We start from the raw sequence: 18,726 nt of genomic DNA, 5'->3' as shown, positions 1-18,726 counted from the left end.
TACACAAAAAAAAATTAAAAAGATTTTTTTTAACTTGTTGAATATGTTTTTTTATAGCGTCAATGTGACACCTACAAAAAAAGGGTAGGTTCGTAGCGCAGATGTTTTCCCGGCTCAGGTTTATCTGAAATAAAAAATTCGAACAGATTCTTAATCTATATGAGCCTCGCTATCGCCCGTAGGTCAATCAACAATTTTTGTTGAGAAATGACAAAATGGCGCCGGTTTGAAAGATAAAGTTCCCCAAGAGGGGGTCTTCTCCAATGTTCTCCGAGGAAAATCTCGGTTATTTTTAAACAAAAATTGTTGGTTGAGCTGCGGGCGATAGCGACACTCATACAGATTAAGAATCATTTCAAATTATTTTTATTTAAAAATAGCTTCATTTTTCGGGCGATCAAAATTGAATAACCCCTTAAAACGAAATACTCCAGTACCTTGATTTGTGGAGTCGATTCTTCTACGTGAGCTGAAGTAAAGAGAAAATGAAGTCCTCGAGGAAAATGAGCCGAGGAGTCACCTAAACTAACAAGTGAAAAAATAAAATTCAGATCGTCACAAAGAAAGCTACAATTTTCATAAACAGACCCTATTAACTATGGCCAACCTCTATCACTCGCAATGAACTTGAGTCCTTCGCAACCAAAAGCGGCAGGGCCATTTATTTAATAGCTTTGTTTAACTCACCGACTACAGCGAAGGCCCTAGAAGTTCTGCTCTGCTTTCAGGTGTCCTTCTTCTCGACGAGCCCAGAACTGTCGAACAAGCAGCGCTTCGAATATTTCACGCGCACAATACCGAGCGACCACTACCAGGTAAAAGCGATGGTGGACATCGTGCTAACAATGAAATGGAGCTACGTGTCGATCATATACGAGGAGAGCAATTACGGGATAAAGGTGAGTACTAATGCCGGCAGCTTTCTCGAGCTTACTTCCACTGAACAGGAGGACACGTGTCTCATTAGGCGACTAAAAGCATCTCTTGACACGTTTCCGCGGATTCTTAAAAGACACGCTCCGAAAGGACAGCTGGAGCTCCGCGAAATCTATACAGTAGACACCGTAAATAAAAATACCGACGAAGGATTCGCGGTAATCGAGCCGGGGGTTGTGCGCGATAATGAGAAATCGCCACCACTGACGCGACTCGCGTTGATTAATAATTCGCTGTGCCGGCGAAATGATCGAATGACTAATAAACGCGATTTATGGGATCGCGAGATCGAGGATGGTAGAATCGAATGCCCGAGCGCGATGAATATTCACTAGACCGCGGCGAGAGTTCACCGGCACCGTGCACTTGACACACCGCAGAATTGATATCGACGATCCGTTTGCCACCGCGGTACGAGACATACTGACAAAAGTATTTATTAGCGACCCCGGGCGAGGATATTCCTCGAGTGTACGTGAAGGGAGAAAAGTTTACCGACGCTGTTACCTACAACAAACTCGGGCTTGTTATTGCTGGCCGGAGCTTCTGACGTGGAAGCCCGCTAATGTTTTTCTTGTTTCTTAACCCTCGACGTATACCTGCTCACTAGTGAGGCCATTTCGTAACGAAGGGTAAGCTTAAAGAGAATTTTGGATAGCAGAACGTTCTCGTTCTATTTTATCGTGCTTCTTTGTATTTGTGTACTTCTCGCGTATAGATAAGCAAGTAGATTCAGCACCGTCTCTTTTTGCCACTTAAATGGCACAAATTTAAGACGTTTAAGGGAATTTTATGCTTCTTATATTTGAAACGAAAGTACACGTGAAATAATCATTTCTCGATAGCATAGGTTTTATTAAGAAGAGATGATCCACGGGAATATGCTCTGCTCTGATAGTAAGGGGGGTAAGACAGTGGAACAATCGGATAACGGAGGCCCGAATAATGAAGATCCCACTCCCCCATCGGCAATTTAATCCGCCGTGCTCCGCTTTTGTCCAATGTCCATTTCACTCCCATTGAACAGCGACGGGTATCTGCCGTTTTAATGTAAATTGTTGATCGCCCGATACGCGAAATGATTATTGGACGTATTCGCAATTATTGGCGAAAAGAATGGCGGATCAATCCCTCGCCCATAGGGGCGTGAACGCAAACCCGTCGATACGTGTAAAAACGCGGTCTGCATCGTGTGAAATTCGAAACGAACGATCGATTCAGCCCCCACAAGGGCCCTCAAACAATGCATTTAGCTGCACAATGCGACCGACAATGCAACTATCCACTCCAGAAGATTCGCGTCCAACCACCGATCAGCAAATTCTACCAAACCCTCTGATATTAATCCCTTTTTAAACAAATAGGCATTTCGCGCAATTTAAAGTGCGCGACAATCGAGTGTAACGTGAAATCGAGAGGGACGTTAAATATCACTGGAATATCGTTTCGAATAATTTCATATCGTCCGAAAGATTACTCGACTCCACCCGTATTCTACTTGTCCCTTCACTCGCGATCAGGTTTATTAAACATCCCCATCTAACTTGAATTAAGGGACACCCCGCGCGAACGCATCCCTCCGTTCTCAAATTAAGAGAAAAGCGGGTGAATTTTTACTCGCGGGAATGTGTGATTTTGGGCCATCCATTGTCCCCCGGGACAACACGACAGCCGTTCGCAACCGGAATTCGTTGAAAATGTCGCGCGACGACGCCCGAAAGCCACAATGTCTCTCATTTGCCTGGCATCCGTGTAATCAAATAACTCACCGGAAACTACGCTACTCGTCGGGTTCTTTCTCTTCCTAGCGCCGCCGGGTCTAACACCCACGCCTACCCGCACACGCTCCCCCAGCTGCCTCTAACATGTGCCAGGCTCGCCGCCCCTTTCCCCCCTCTGCTCTGTAACTAACTGTTCCGGCGCTATGCTAATCGGCCATAATTAAAACCGCAACGAACGCCCGACGGACCGAGTTACTTTCAGGAAATTATTCCTGCCCCGCGCAGAAACAGCCCGCGACGGGGAATTAACCGAAATTCCGTTGCCCCGAGGGTCTGCCGTTAATCCGAACGCAGCCGATGACGGGGCTCGCCCCCGCCCGAGAAGAGGGGATGGAGATCGCTCGGTGATCGTCCTGCGCGTCGATTCGCGTGCTTTTCTTATTCGCGACGTTACTTTGCTCGGCCGGACAAAGGGGCAGCTTGATTGCCACAGGGAATTGTATTTAGCGCCTCCTCCTCAAGATCAAATCATAGAGTAGGGGTACTACGATTTGACCTTTTCGGAGGAGGCGCTTATACAATTCTAATCGAACTTCACTAGGTAAGTTCGTTCAATTATATAATTGTGTAGTATCGGAATGATAGTCCGTTTAGTTTTAAGGGATGAATGGACGTTGAGAAGCACTGGTGCTGCAGGCCCGCCGGGAAAAACCCAACGGCGTGCACGAGGCCCAGCGACGCGCTAGGGTTTCGAGGGCTTTTCCTATGACCATATTTGGTCATGAGAGCGAATAAAGAAAGTGTGCGTGGTGGAGGGGATAGCGTCCTTTTGGAGAAAACGCTTTCCGAGGGGACGCGCGGAAAGACAGAGTGGTTGCGACAAGCAAGTGTGCTGTCTCGCGTCGTGTCGTATAGTGTTGTAATAATAGCTTTAGTTCCTTTTAATTCTAAGATCTTTTCTGTATTATATTTTCTATTTGTGTTACTGTAAATATACTTTTAGTACAATTTATAAACTCACAATTGTATTTAGCGCCTCCTCCTCAAGATCAAATCATAGAGTAGGGGTACTACGATTTGATCTTTTCGGAGGAGGCGCTTATACAATTCTAATCGAACTTCACTAGGTAAGTTCGTTCAATTATATAATTAAGGGATCCTTAAACAATCGCCGGGCAACGGGATCGCCGCGAGACGAATAATACGCGGGCATTAAAGCGAGGCGGCTCTACATTTCATTACGGTGTCACGACAACGAAATTAACAGGCGAGTGTGATGTAAATTACTGCCGGGGCACGCATGTAAATGAACGAGAACGGTATTTCACGTTGTTACGTATTACCCGCCGAAACGTATCCGCTATACCGATTTCGGTATTAATGAGTACAGCGCCGGCACCGAATCCGCATTCTATACCACGTTAATCACGTTACAACGATACAAGGGTCCACCCTTTGAAGACCCTTTTCCCTACCGCGGAGCGTAATTCCTGGGACAAACGTGAAGCGAATCATTCCTCGTTGAGAAACCACGTCGAATGGGTGGAAGGAATTATTCGTTTGTACGCAGCGTAGTTTTAGAACGATGTTTCCCATCCTTTTTTTAATCGCCACCCCCTTTTATAATATTCGAATAATCTTCGCCGACCATACAAACTAGGGAAAACACATTAAAAATGCATAGGTGTTTCAGAATATGATTCTAACTTAATAATATTTAAATATCTTAATACATACTTAAGGATATTTAATATTTTTAATTATCTTATTTAATGCGGTGGTTGTGCTTGCATTTGGGTAACCAGATTTTCCTTTCTTTCATTTATGGAAAATCAGTGTTACACAATGATGTATTCTATTAATGAATAGAATATGACAATGTAACCATATTAAAAGTTTCCTTCTTTAGGTTAGTACTTCTAATTTAAAAGAAATAAGTGCTGTGAATCTTTAACTAAAAGTAACCCCGGCGACCACCCCAGACGTGGTGTGGTTTGATTTTCTTGGAAACGAAGTCTCGTTGGGAAAATTTCACTTCTTACTTGCGAGGGATTGTTTTGAGGGCTTACTGTATTCCGTGGCCATTGGCTTCGCGAAAGGAAGAAGAAATAAGGAAGCAAATCCTGCTCGGGGAATGTACGAGCGGGGGGGATTAAGATAAACAAGAAATGATACCGTTTCCTGGCCAGCCAGTAAGAGGATAATTAAGGAAAAAGTAAGAAGAATAACGTTAATAAACAGCGTTTCTGGGCAAAGTCCTTAGGATTAATCGTTGCTCAGGGGAATCCACGTGGAACGCGTGCCAGATTCCCGAGTGAAATAAAATGTTACTTAGCCAGGGAGCAGAGGAGAAAAATGCACAGTAGTCTTTCAGCGATAGCAAAGTCTACTGAAAATTGCATTTTTATGTCGGCACTGTGCCTCGGCGTGATTGGATACGTCGACCATGAAGAATGCACGAAAGCATTCTCCGCGACGTACGCCAGGAGATAAGATCGGATGCGTATAATATTCATAATACATAAAGGCGTACCATCCGTTATTGTTTCTGTAATATATCCGCTTTCCCCATGGAAATGCGGCTTTCAGAGGAATGCTCTTCAACGTCTTCCAGGTACCCAAACGTCAACCGTAATCTCTGCACAGATTCTTTCATGCCTGAAGAGCTTTATAGAGGTATCAAAAAATTCCACAATAGTAGCAAGTGCATCGACTTTTCATCTGGCCCAGTTGGGGATTAACAAAGAATCATCAACAGCCGTTTATTTTGAAAGTGGCCTAAGTCCATTTGTCAATTTTTTTATTATTGACTGTAGTAACATGCACAACTTGCAGTTAGTATTAAAAATTTATATATAAATTTTTTTAAAATATAAATGGACTTAGGTCACTTCCAAAATAAACGGCTCAATTGATTCTCTAAAATTTCATCTTGAAGAGTCCTTATAGAAAACACTGTAACTTGTGTCAAAAATCAAACTTTTCCAGTTGAGAAAAAGCATCCCTGCCTTTGAATTATTTACGAAAGTTGATTCGTTTTGATAGTTAACCCTTAACTGGTATCCTGGGGTCGCTCGTGACCCCAAGCACCCAAAGTTCGATGTACAATTTTCGGTTGTCTAAGTTGGTAAACTGAATTTCTAATTAATTTTAAAATAATAGTTTAACTTTCTACGCTTCTATTATTTTCTACATTACCCAAGAAGAAAATATTCACAGTGGTTGCTCTAGCGTCGACTTTACAATTTTCTATGTCCTTTTTTATTCGGGGTCTGCCACGACCCCAGTATACCAGTCACGTTTGCCAAAAACAGTATACCAGTTAAGGGTTAAATGTGCTTAAGTATACAATAGCCCGAATGAATCAGAAATTATTCATTTAAATTTGCAAGCACTGCAACCGCACTCATTCGTTTAATTGCCATTCACAGTTTTATTTCTGCAGGAACTCTTGAATTCAAGTATCAAATGAAAGTTGATTAGGCACACGTTTATTCACCGAGCTTGCCTGTGACTCTTCTCACGTTTGCTAAGGAAAGTGGCATTGGAACAGCCGCTAAATAAATTCCGCCACTGAATCGTCGCATTGATTGTGTCACCGTGTTAGCAACATTTCATCGTGGCCAGTCAAGCACGTTTAATCCTGGCCACGTGAAGTCGCGTGCACGTAGCCAGTGTCGCGACATTTGCTCCGGCAGAAAAGCGCGGGAAAACGGAGAGAAGGATGGAGGAAACGGGTTGGGGGCGCACCTAATTGGGTTCTTCTCGAAATACGTGGCCACATAACAATCGACCTTGCACGGCCCGAATTACCGTCACGCCAGCTGCCGCACGGCTGCAGTTTCGCGTGCATGCGAGATTCTTTCGAACAGATGATAAACTTTGCGCCACTTTCCGGCATCGGCGGGAGTTCTCGCCACAAGTGGCTGCATCTCTCCGCGAACAGTTGTAGAAAGAGGATTCTTTGAATAAATACGACGCGATCGAAGGTGCTTTCAATTCGTACAAGCTTAGCGAAAGGGCTTCGCGGAAAGAAGAAGCTGTATAGGACTAAATGTTTGGGAAGAGTTCAGATGCACCCTACCCTGATCCAAGGGAAATTAAGTGGACGAATTGACTCCGTACAAGAGAAGCTTGCATCGTGCTGGCATTTGCCGCGAAAGCGCGATCGATGGGACGACAGGGGTGTGAATTTGTCAATGTAAAACAGTGTAACGAACGGGGAGGCACGGGGTGGCGAGCAACCCCCTCGAACACACGAATATTTTCGAATAATAAGAGCGAACGAAAGGGGAGAGCGGCAAAGTGCAAAAGAATCTCCAGCCTGATAAATATTCAGCAGGGCACGGTTCAAGGGTTAGCCTACCCCTTGTTTCCGCGTCCTCCATCCCCCACGTCCATCCCTTGTGCTTCGCCCCTCTTCTTCAACAGCAGTGCCTGTAATAGACGGCTGTAATGGCGCGAAATTGGCGTTTATGTATACGGTTGAATTGAATTTTCGCACGACCCGATGGGAGGCCGCGTCGCGACGGGCCGCGTCGATTGAAAACAATGGAGCAGCTGTGAATGTGTGCGTACACGAAGGCCAAGGTGCCACTCCAGCCATCGTGGACACGACTTTGTAATTTATCGCGGCTCGTCACGTGCTTCGCCTCCGCGGAACAATGGACAGGTGTACGGCGAACGAGCGCCATTGACCCAGATATTGGTTAAGCATTGACTTGTGCACCCTTTGCACACTGCGAGCGAGGGTACACTTTCCCGCTGACGATCGCAAGGGTGCACCCGCGACTCCCATTTGTAGCGCTCGCGGTATCCGCGCAGATAACAGTGGTGCGCGAGATTGCTTTCCAAGGCCTGATGTATGGGTGCCAGCAAGTTGTCCTGCTTTCGATCGCTCATCTCCGAGAGCTGCAGGCAATTTCTTGGATGATACAGCGGATGCTTTGAGGGAAATAAGCTACCACGATGATTTCTTACTGGAGATCGCGAATGTTCCTGCTCGATTGAATCGAGATACACACTTAGGAAATTAGATGGCTGCTAGAAATGCGTTAGTATCCTCTAGGTGTAACTTCCTAAATCTCTGCTCTCGAGAATAATTCTCCTCTTTCTCCGAGAGAATAGATGTACACAAATCTAAGGAATACTATGGAAATAGTATGCCACTAAAATTAGAGATAGGCAAGATTTTTATTTAATCAAAATTTCAAATGGCGAATAAAAGTTAAAAAGATTATGCGTCGAATAAAATTGACCCGGGTTAACTTAATAAAGCTCATTTTCTTATTCGTCGAACATTTGAACTTGTTAGGATATTATGTTTGGTCGACGTGGATAATTAATCAGAGAGTAATTATTGGTAGAACATGATTAATTTTATTGAGATTAACATAATATAACTTTAGTGATAGACAATCACATGTCACCATGTAACCAGAAACTTTTGTATATAGAAAAGTAAGTAGTGTCTGAATATAGACGGAAATTATTATGAGAGAAATAGAGCAATACTTTAGTCAAGTATACACATTATTGTGACGTGACGCATTTGGCAGGAAGATTTGAATCTAACACAACTTGAGCGTCGAATAAATTTTGTAATTTTACCTGTAACTTTAACTTTCACTTTATTTGAATGAAATTAAAGTTCAGGTTGAAGTTACAGTCGAAAAATTTACTGGACGCTGAAGTGGGAACGCTCGACGAAATAAAATAACGAACTTTATTCGTCAAATAATCGAAAGCAAAATCAGCTGTTATTTGATTGGTTATTCAAATAATTTTTTATTTCGATAATGTCGAACTCTGACTAACATCCAGCGGCCAGTTGATTTTATTCAGACTCCAGTGAAGCCATCGAGCAATGCCCGTCGCAGAATCGGAGAACAAAGAAAAAGGACGAAGCAGGGGAAGCTCCCCTTCCTCGGATGCACTCTCACGCAAGAAGGGGATGCATTAACGCGTAATGATACCATGATTCCCACGATTGAAGTTCAGAAACGAATAACTTCCATTTGTGCATTTAAGTGCTCGAGTGTTGCGCGCTTTCACGCGCGCGAGAAAGTAAAAGCCATTAGAGACAGAGTAAAAAGACGAGGCTGCGGATGTCGAGCGGGACGTAAGAAATTTTCCACGACTTCTCCGCCATCCATAGCGCATGCACATCTCTGCCGCACAAGATACAACGCATATCCATCCCCCGCAGCTCGCTCCAACGTTCCCCCTTGATTCTCCGCGACCTCGCGCTTCCCCCAAGCCGTACGGAAATAAAATTAACATTACCACGTGTACCAGCTTCGTTAAAACCGCAACCTCTGGTGATTCTTACAAGCGTTTACACGCGGCCGTGCGTTTTTCGCAATTAACGTTGCGGGCGGAAAAAAAAAGCGAGCACGAAAGCAGTGCTCGTGCACAGTGCTCCATGCAACACTAAATGTAAGACATTAAGCACCGATTACAGAGGGGGGGGAAGGTTCAGCGGGTCGCGTTTCTACGAGGCTGTCCCTATTCATTAATCTTCCGCTGTCTCTCTGGCTTTTTGCAGGGCTGCGAAAAAAAAAACGGATCGAACTCACGGGGCGAGTCAGTGAAACAGTCCCAGCAGTAAATTACGAAAACTGCGCGCCGGCGAAAAGGGACGGGGACTGGAAAATAGCCTGAGAGGGAAGACGCTGGGCCGACGCGTGAAAAATAAAATAGCCGGGGGAAAGTTGAGCGAATTGTTGAATTTTGAATTCGCAACGACCCCCTCTGGTGAATTCTGTCTGGCCTCGCTCGGCCTTGAATTTATTCCCAAGTACACGATCGCTTGCCCCGCGGAATGGCGCATGGAAATGAGCTTTCTTTCCTCTCACGAATAACGCTCCGGTGGCGTATAGTTCCAATGCGAGCGCTTATCTCGCATCGCGCGTGTACATTATCGCAGCTACAAACTGATTTAACGACAGAAGAAAAATGAACGTGGAAGACACACTTCGCGAGCTTGTTATTTCAGGGCGCGATAAATAACGAGCAATGTAGAATCGCAAAGCTACAGTAGAACGGGCTATTGTGTCGTGTAATGAGTCCGTTTGGGATTTGGTTACAGAACGCCGATGTGTATTACGCAATATCTAATTAACAGTACGCGAACAATTGCGGTCTATTCTTGGCGCTGCTCTATTTACCAATGCCACTTCAATATTCCATTGTCCACCCCGGTGTTCCGCTTTGGTCAACAATTCTTTCGCCGGTTTCGGATCGCTGTTACACAGCATTAGTATAAAAGCTTCTGTCCTCCTCCATCCCGGGGAGTGTGTTACTTTCAATTAATCTGGCTCTATCGTCGCCGTTAATCTCGACTGACCTTACGTTTCACTTTTTATCTCCCAACCAGATCGCGGCTACTAAACTATTTCGGAGCAGCGTGCTCATTGAATTTATCATTGTCCAGTGTTTTTTCCCTCTCACTTCAGGGGCGGCCAGAGTTGGGCATTGAATAAATAAAAATTACTTAAATAACGGATCAAATAACAGTAGCTTCGGATTACTCGGCGAATAAAGTGGTAATCTTTTTTATTCGACAGATGACGAATCAGTTTTTTAATCTTTATTCGTTACGGAAATTTTTATTTAAATAAAACGTTTGCCCATCTCTGGGGACCGTGGATCACGAGGTGTCCGAAATCTGCTCAGAGGAGTCCAGTTTTCCTCGCGTGTTCGTCACTTGATTGAACTTTGATTTAGAGCTCGTTTCCGGGGATACTCCCAACGAAATCAATTCCTCCGCGAACACAGATGTACCGAGCGCCTGGGAGGAGAGCATCGACCGGTATTTACACCGATTCATTCCCTGCGATTCGAATCACCGGCTGCGGTACGTCGTGAATATCAAGATGAAAAGCGTGTAATAGCTGGCCGGCGTTACACGAGCCGGCGATATGCGAAAGATTTGCATAAACGGAAATCGATAAGAGGCTCGCGTGGTTCGACCGCGTGGATTAAACACCTCTATCGAGAATTTGAAATTCAAAAATCGACGCCGCCAGCAGCCTGGACTTTTATTAAGGGACGTTAAGTTTCGCGCTCTGGTTCGCCGAAGCAGGCTGCTTCGTTTCGGAAATGAACTCCCGGAGTATAGTCCAATCGACTCGAGGTGCCCGGTCTCCCTCGCCCCTCTGCCATTTCGATAACAACCCCTCGTGAGACGCGGCTCCCCTTGAGGTCGCGTTTAAGCGCGTATTTTTCCATTAAAGATCTCCGATTCGCCCTCAACCCCCCAGCGGCACATTGTGTTCTTTGAAGTTAAAAGCTCGGTCCTCCGGTTTCAAAGCGCACTCGAAACAGCCGTAATGCGAATCGATGAGACCGGGGAGGAGAATGGGAAGGGGCCACAAATTCGACCTAATTCTGGGGATGACTTTTTCGTTGCAGGCGTTCGAGGAGCTGGAAGAGTTGCTGGGGAAGTACAACATATGTATCGCTATCAAGGAGAAGCTGGTGAAGGATTCCGGTGTTGCTGAGGAGACGGCTTACGATAATATCGTTCTGAAGCTGCTGACGAAGCCGAGGGCAAGAGGTAAATGTATTTGAGGGTAATCGAATTGCTGCGAGAAGAAGAAACTGTGGAATATTTAAGTAGGGTGAGGATGGGTAGCTAGACATTTCATCAGAAACCCTGAACAGCTCGATTTTAAATACAGGGGAGAGTTGCCTACTTTCGACCACTTTTTTATTTTTCTCTCCTACTCTACTGCAGAAAGCAAAGAAAAACGGGAAAAGGATAAACATTTTGCGTAGATTTTATCATGTATTTATATGAAATATGTGATTAAAATAATATCTTAATAAAACTAAACTAATTTGTAGACGAAAATGGGAAAGAAAGGACATGGAATTGTAGCTAAGAGTAGCACACTTTACACTAGCATCGTTTAAAATTATTCTACTTAAAAGATGCAGAAGGAAATTGATTTGAAATAGCAGGAAAAATAATGGTCACGCACCACGCGTTTCTATATATATCTCGACGTCATAACGACAAACAAATGCATAACAAACAAACCGTCTCGCTGTTCTCGCACGTTCCATCTCCACAGCAAATATATTTGTTTATCGAGATACACAAATGATCCAATCTAGGGGCTGATCCGATATAGGCAGCTCTCCTCTACTACCCCTATTTTCCATAAAACCCTTGTCGACATTAAAATTTCACTGTTAAAACAGAAGAGCGACGTTAAGGGAAATAAAATCTCCTCCGTGGAACTTCGTGTCATTGACCCTCCGAGAAACAGGCTCCTTCGTTCCATTATTTTGGGGCTGGAATAATTACGGAGGACAATATATATCTGACAACTGCAGCTCAAACGACAAGTTTGAAAAGGGATATGTGTACAGAAGGATTTTCCACGATACACCTCCGCGCGATATTGGGGATGACACTGATGTATAGCAAGTCTAAAGCCAGATTTAATAGGCAGTTGCCAGGAACGTATGAAACACATCGAGCGCTTATCCGAGCGGTCGTTACACGCCGATAAATCGCTCGGGGAACCCTCGAACGACATCTCGGTGATAGTATATTTTTCAGGGACACAGGCTCCCTTAACAGAGATTTTTTTTCTGATCGCCAGATTTTCACCGATAAATCCCCCGCGCCACCCAAACTCCCTGCAGTTTGTCGGTGGGTTTGCATGAGGAGTCGCGCCACGTGAAAACGATACCCATCGATCGAATACGAGGCACCGGGAAAGGGGATCCGGTGTATCGGGGACGGAGGAGCTGCAACGAGAAAACAGTGAAACAATGGTGTCTCGAGTGACGAGAAGTTTTCGACTGTACGATGGAGATTTCGATCTTAACCGATACTCTGCCCCTCCAGCTACATTATCCGAACGGAGGAGAACTCGGTCGGGGCCGACAGTTTGTCAGATAAAGCCGGAAATTCGGAAATTTCGTCGGCTTGTCTGAACTTCTCGATCTCGTCGAGCGAAACTGTCTCTCGGAGGATCCAGGCGCTGAATATTCACTTTCCAGTCGTGCAAAGAAAACTGAACCGAGAACGGGGATTCCTGACGGACAGGAAGGAGCCGAGGCGGGTGCAATTGCACGATCTTACGGGGAGAGATGATTGATATCGATCGCAGCGTCGGTGCGGTAGAAAATACCAAAGTGGCTCGTGGATCACTTTGCACGAATTGAGAGTAAAATGTTGATATCGGGAGGACTGTTTCACTGCTACGGACCGAATCGTTTATTCGTTTCAATAACTCGGCGTAATAATCAGAAACGATGGAACCGAGGGGTGGCCCGGGGAGAGGGTGGTTTCTTTATGTGTATTTCACCCTCGTGGAAAAAGATTTCGAGAATCTATAAAGTTTCCGGTGTTCATGCATACAAAGCTGGAATTATAGTAAGAGGAACGGAGGATGCTAGTTAGAATTCAGCTATGTATACGCTGTTTCGTAGGATGGTGCTCGCCAAGGGACTCTTAGAGATCATTGCACCCTCCGCCACCCTTCAACTATATAGTTTCCTCTACCCCAATTGCTGTCCATCGCTGCTCCTTCGTAACGTTACCTTCTCCCCATTTCGTTTAACTTTCCTTCCAACAGTGAACTAAAGCGAGCCGCGACTTCTATACACTGCCGAGAGTTTTTAAAGCTCGCGGAGATTCCTGGCCGCCGAGAAAAATCACGGGGAATATCCAAACTTTTAAGAACGCCTCTAGTGTTCTAAATACGTAGGCCGTTGAGCAAAGAACGACGCAACTGAATAATTTGGCACAGGAAACTTACCCCGTGACTTTTTAACCCTCCATTTCTCCCAAAAATCAAAAGCCACGGTGGAACTTTATTCTTTCGACGCGGAGGCTAACACGAGCTGGACATTTTTACATCAAAGGCTACTCAGTGAATATATATCAACTTGCACAACGTATTTCCCAGCCAATTATATAGTTCCTAACACATGCAAGTTGAAACGTAGAAAGCAGGTCCCTCCGCAAAGATCAGGGGATGCAAATTCCTCCCCACTCGCACGAGGGATGCGAAGGAATATGTACAGAGGATTAAAAAGGCCCGGAAGAAATTTTAGAGCGACTCCTCGTGTTTGCTAAAAAGCAAAAGTTCACGTCGAAACTTTCCTCACGCCCATCGAGCTTCGCCCTTTCACGTCCACCCTTCAGGCCACGAAATTTCATAATTTTCCGCTCACTGACCATCGCAAGATTCATGGAAGCGGAGCTCCGTTACTTGGAACCGCTTTTAACGGGATTTCTTGCTGTTCGAAAGAACCCGGCTCCGAACCACTGCCTTCTATCGATACCTACTTTGCACGGTTCACTTGCCATTCAAGTAACTGCAATTGAATCCACGGTTTGGCTATTCCCTGAAACAGGCTATTCCTTGAGCAGGCCAATTTGCGTGTTCGACGTTCCCCGTCGTTGAAATCCGCTGATCGTTACGTTCGAACGTGGAGCGATTGCTCCCAGCACGTTGGACCAGCATTTTTCGCGAACAGGGGGAATCGAGAATAAAAGTGAAGGATAATATTTCACCGAAGAACACTTCGCGAGCTCCGAGGGGTTGATCTCGTTTAACGCGACGGCTGCAATATTGAGACGCACTTTTCGTTGGGTGCCGATCAAAAGGGAATTCCAGATCGCGCGGTCCTCCCTACCGTCGATCTAAAACGGGTTAGGGTCTGGGAGCTGTTTTATTGAAAAGCGCGTCGTAAAACGGCTCGTTGTTCGTCGCAAGGTTATTCCTACGGGGATCTAGATTACGCGGGACTTCATCAAGAACCAGTGCACCGTATAAAATGAAATGTAAGGTCGAGGATACGAGGAGAGCCTCGGGAGGTGGCGTGCTGAAAGGGGCGAGGGAGCGAGGGAATCGCAGAAGGTGTTCCATGGTTCAATTTGCATAAAAAGAGGGTTGTACGCGTCGCGAGCGTTTCTTGCTTATCGAACCGGAGAGGACCAGCCATCGTCTCGCAGCTTCTTCCCGACAGAGGACGAAACAACGGCGCTTCTTTAATGTAGGGGCTGCGACGATGCGTCTTGTTTCCCCCGAGCCAACAGCGGGCGTTGTATTGAAGTTGCCGGCGCAAAGAGGGGTGGAGAATGTTTCGTAAAAAATAAAGCGGAGGACGTGGGGAATGCTCGAAGAACTTCGGCGCGGCGATACGTTGCGAGGTGGGGCAGCACCTCCCTGATCCTCCAATGAATCTACCTTCGGGGAAATTAATTAAGACGTTCCTTCGTCCCAGAGTGGAGCGTCATTAAGGATCGCAGAAAAAGTCCGGTAAAGTTGGAGTGAATTAGATGGAAGTCCTCTGTTCCATCCTAGGTTCGGAATTTTTCTGGATACTTTAGATTCTTCAACCATCGGATTGAGATTTACTGCGCTCTCTGATAAATTCGAGAACGAAATCTCCGTGGCATTTTTATTAAGTCCCGTATGGATAGTTAGATACACTTCCTTTTCGCTTCCTCGATCAAACTCTCCCCAAACGATATCTCCAATGACGACTGAAGAAAAGCAGTCCACCTGCATAAATGTAAACGAAGATTGCTCCCATTGTAAACATTTTTCGTCTGCTTTTATGAATACTGAACGTCTTTAAATTCCTCGAGTCTCTTCTGCCGCGTGATCCTGCGCTCCCTTGGCTCCGGGATCGATAACGCAAAGGCTGTAAAATGAGCTACGAGCAGAGTTGAAATGCGTGCACTTAAGAGCTGGAAAGTTCCATCGGGATTAATGAACTTCTCTTTGATCGTTGTTTAATCTTGCCCACAGGGTGCATCATATTCGGGTCAGATCAAGAAGTTGCCGGAGTTATGAGAGCAGTTAGACGTTGCAATGCAACCGGCGTGTTTTCGTGGATCGGCAGCGACGGATGGAGCGCCAGGGGGTTAGTTAGTAATGGTAACGAGCCGGAAGTCGAGGGTACTCTATCGGTTCAACCTCAAGCCAATCCTGTCAAGGGTTTCGAAGAGTACTTCCTGAATTTGACCGTCGAGAACAACCGAAGGAATCCGTGGTTCGTTGGTAAGGGGAATGGCTGGAACACGCGAGCTTCGTTAAACTTTAGCTAGTTGCAACTTGTGAAATGGCAGCTATAGGCCCTGACGGCAACCTGCCATTAAACTAATAGCCGAGTGATCGAAAGAATCCTTCCAGTCAAATATCGCATCCTCCGCTAATGAATCTTCATCAAAGATAATCGACTCAGAAAATGCGCTTATTACGTGCTTGATAACTTCACTTCGCACGAGGCTTTCGCACCCCGTGGCGCACTCAGGTTTTAATCTTGAAGGGAGCCGAGTTGAGGGGGTAAAAATATCTGTAATGCAAATTTGTGGTTGTAAAAATTTATTTAAAGAATAAAATACAGTTTTCTTTCCTCCCCTTACGAAGCCCCTTCTTTGGGAGGCCCTCTGGGTGCGCCACTGTTCGCACCCCTTTCAGCGTCTTAACATAGAGCATCGTGGGCGATTTCAGAGTTTTGGGAGGACCACTTCAAGTGCCGCTATCCGAACGCATCCGCAACACTGTACAATCAGAAATACACCAGGTCATGCACGACCAAGGAGCGGCTGACGAAAGAGGACACTGCGTTCGAGGATCAATTGCAGTTCGTTTCTGACGCAGTGATGGCGTTCGCTTATGCTTTCCGGTAATAGATTGGAAATTAAGCTTGCACAGTAGATGTTAAATATTGTGAATACTCTTCAGTGAGCGTATCGATTCCGTTCCAATTCACAGGGACATGCACAGGGACCTTTGCCACGGGAAACCAGGTCTCTGCGAGACTATGAAGCCAACGAAAGGCACTCAGCTTCTGCAGTACCTACGAAAAGTGGACTTTGAAGGTAAAATCGACGGCGAATACACCGTGGAAGCTTCTCTAATCTATTTTGACGCTAGCATTGCCTCGCGAGGTGGCAGGAGAAGAGCTTCAATGAAGCGAAAGAAAGTGAAATTGAGTTTCCCGCAAATTTCTTCATTCCCCTCCCAAATGTTGAAGGTCTGAGTGGCGACAAATTCAAGTTCGACAAAAACGGAGACGGCCCGGCCAGGTACAACATCATACACTTCAAGCAAACAGAGCGTGGCAAGTACGAGTGGGTCCGAGTCGGTAAATATCTCGAGGGTGAATTACGATTGAACATGTCCGGTAAGCCCTGTGGCCCTTTCTACGGTCCTCCATCTATTTCTTCTTGACTTCTTCTTCTTCTTCTTTTTTTTGACGTTGAAAATTGGACGCCGCCTTTGTTTGCTACCTACTCGCATATTCCTTGCAGAGATCCAATTTCAACTTGAACACCCTAAGCCGCCCGAGAGCGTGTGCTCTCTGGCCTGCGAAGTCGGCCAGGCTAAGAAGTACGTGGAGGGTGAGAGATGCTGTTGGCACTGCTTCAACTGTACTCAATATCAGGTACGTGATGCCCTTCGAGCGTGATTCTTCTGCCATTCTGCTCTAAATACCATTCCCCACTGTCCGACGAGACTCGTGGGAGAGGATTCGCCTCTATTGCGACGAAACACACTGCGGTTGAATTACAGATGACGCGACGATAGTACTACCTCGCGTACGGCGAGAATAAATTCTTTTAAAATTCATTTTTAATAAGTTTCGCAACGTTACGCGGCGCGCTTTGTCGTTCCATTCTCGGGCAACAAGCCCGTCAACATTGCTCTTGTTTCCCTCTTTACGTTCGACGTATCGAGAAAATTCCTCGTCGACGGCGACGACGTGAAAAGCGCCTTTCAGCCAGCGCGCTGGTTTGCTCCTTCGAGTGTTTTCAATGAAGCTTCCCTTTCGAGCGATCTTCCCCGCGGAGATCCACCGCGATACTTCAGGCGACTCTTCTGCATAATTGACGCGTATGTTGCGTAGATCCGGCATCCCAAAGACGAGACACAGTGCATTGCTTGTCGTCAAGGTACTGTGCCAGACGAGACTCATTCTACTTGCCGCGACATACCAGAGGAATTCCTGCGGACCGAAAGCGCCTGGGCGATAGGAGCAATGTCATTCTCTTCCGCAGGCATTCTGGTAAATATTTCCATGCATTTGGGAAACGAAGTTGCGATAAAAAGCGCGGAGAAGAGCTCCCAACGCTTTGAACCTGGAGAACACAATCTGCATTTAATTCACTCGAAACAAAATCAACTAAAGTCGAAACAAAATCAACTGGACACTGTACCTCACTATTCCACTGAATCGCCCGATACGACTCCCCTATATATTATATATATATCTACAGATTTACAAGCAGAGGCGATAAATGGAATAATAAGGGTACCCCCAAATGGCCCCTTGATTTTGTCCCTACTATACAATCGATCTGAATTTCTTCCTATCCAATACTCCTAATGGTCTATTTCTTCCTCTGAATATCGACACTCGAGCCACCCATTTTCAGGATACTTCATCCCCTCCGTGCTAAATTCATTTCCCTCCCGCTGTAACGCTCCAAGTGAGACTGCCGACTCTGATAAATTACTCACACCTCTATTATGGACATAGTTATCCATCTCTTTTGCCTGCTGGCGTGTTTCTTTGGATCTGCTTAATCAACCCCTGAATCCAATCCACCGCTGTAATGGTGCGTTGAGTTCAAACAGGCACGCGCGATGCATTAACGCACGGAATATGTGAGCAGATAACAATGTGCGTCTGCGGGGTGTTCCTGAAGCACAACGACACGCCCGTGGTTCGTGCGTCTGGCCGCGAGCTGTCCTACGTCCTGCTGTCCGGTATACTGCTCTGTTATCTCGTTACGTTCGCCCTGGTGCTGAGGCCCACGGACATCGTTTGCGGCATCCAAAGGTAAGAGGTTAAAGGTATGCAACGCTAACCGCGCCCCCCGATTTTTCCCTGCCAAGAGTTAGCCGGGGCAGTCCGGAGAATCCAATTTTCCGCCGCGGAAACGAGTCGCCCCGGCGCGGGGATATTAACTCGGGATGCAATACATGATCGATCGGGGTAAAGCTGATAAAGTCGTCGGGCGAAATTTCATCGGGAAGTGAATTACGAGGGATTCAATTACGGGGAATCAGAAGAAGAATATAAA

General features: G+C 45.9%; 1 protein-coding gene across 4 annotated transcripts in view; it reads left to right on the top strand.

Annotated features, from left to right (window-relative positions):
• Glurb (metabotropic glutamate receptor B) overlaps positions 1-18,726 on the top strand; it is a 243,591-nt gene that overhangs the window by 219,557 nt on the left and 5,308 nt on the right. For 3 of the 4 annotated variants that reach the window (XM_076822663.1, XM_076822666.1, XM_076822665.1), the window contains exons 4-12: positions 729-899; positions 11,073-11,217; positions 15,443-15,694; positions 16,148-16,322; positions 16,412-16,518; positions 16,674-16,823; positions 16,951-17,084; positions 17,547-17,705; positions 18,316-18,482. In XM_076822663.1, the coding sequence (XP_076678778.1) occupies positions 729-899; positions 11,073-11,217; positions 15,443-15,694; positions 16,148-16,322; positions 16,412-16,518; positions 16,674-16,823; positions 16,951-17,084; positions 17,547-17,705; positions 18,316-18,482 (1,460 nt within the window). The remainder of the gene's footprint in view (positions 1-728; positions 900-11,072; positions 11,218-15,442; positions 15,695-16,147; positions 16,323-16,411; positions 16,519-16,673; positions 16,824-16,950; positions 17,085-17,546; positions 17,706-18,315; positions 18,483-18,726) is intronic. The other variant, XM_076822664.1, reaches the window with a different exon arrangement.

Source organism: Andrena cerasifolii, chromosome 11, assembly GCF_050908995.1.
Source record: "Andrena cerasifolii isolate SP2316 chromosome 11, iyAndCera1_principal, whole genome shotgun sequence".
NCBI classification, from domain to species: domain Eukaryota; kingdom Metazoa; phylum Arthropoda; class Insecta; order Hymenoptera; family Andrenidae; genus Andrena; species Andrena cerasifolii.
This window is presented reverse-complemented; position numbering and strand designations above follow the sequence as displayed.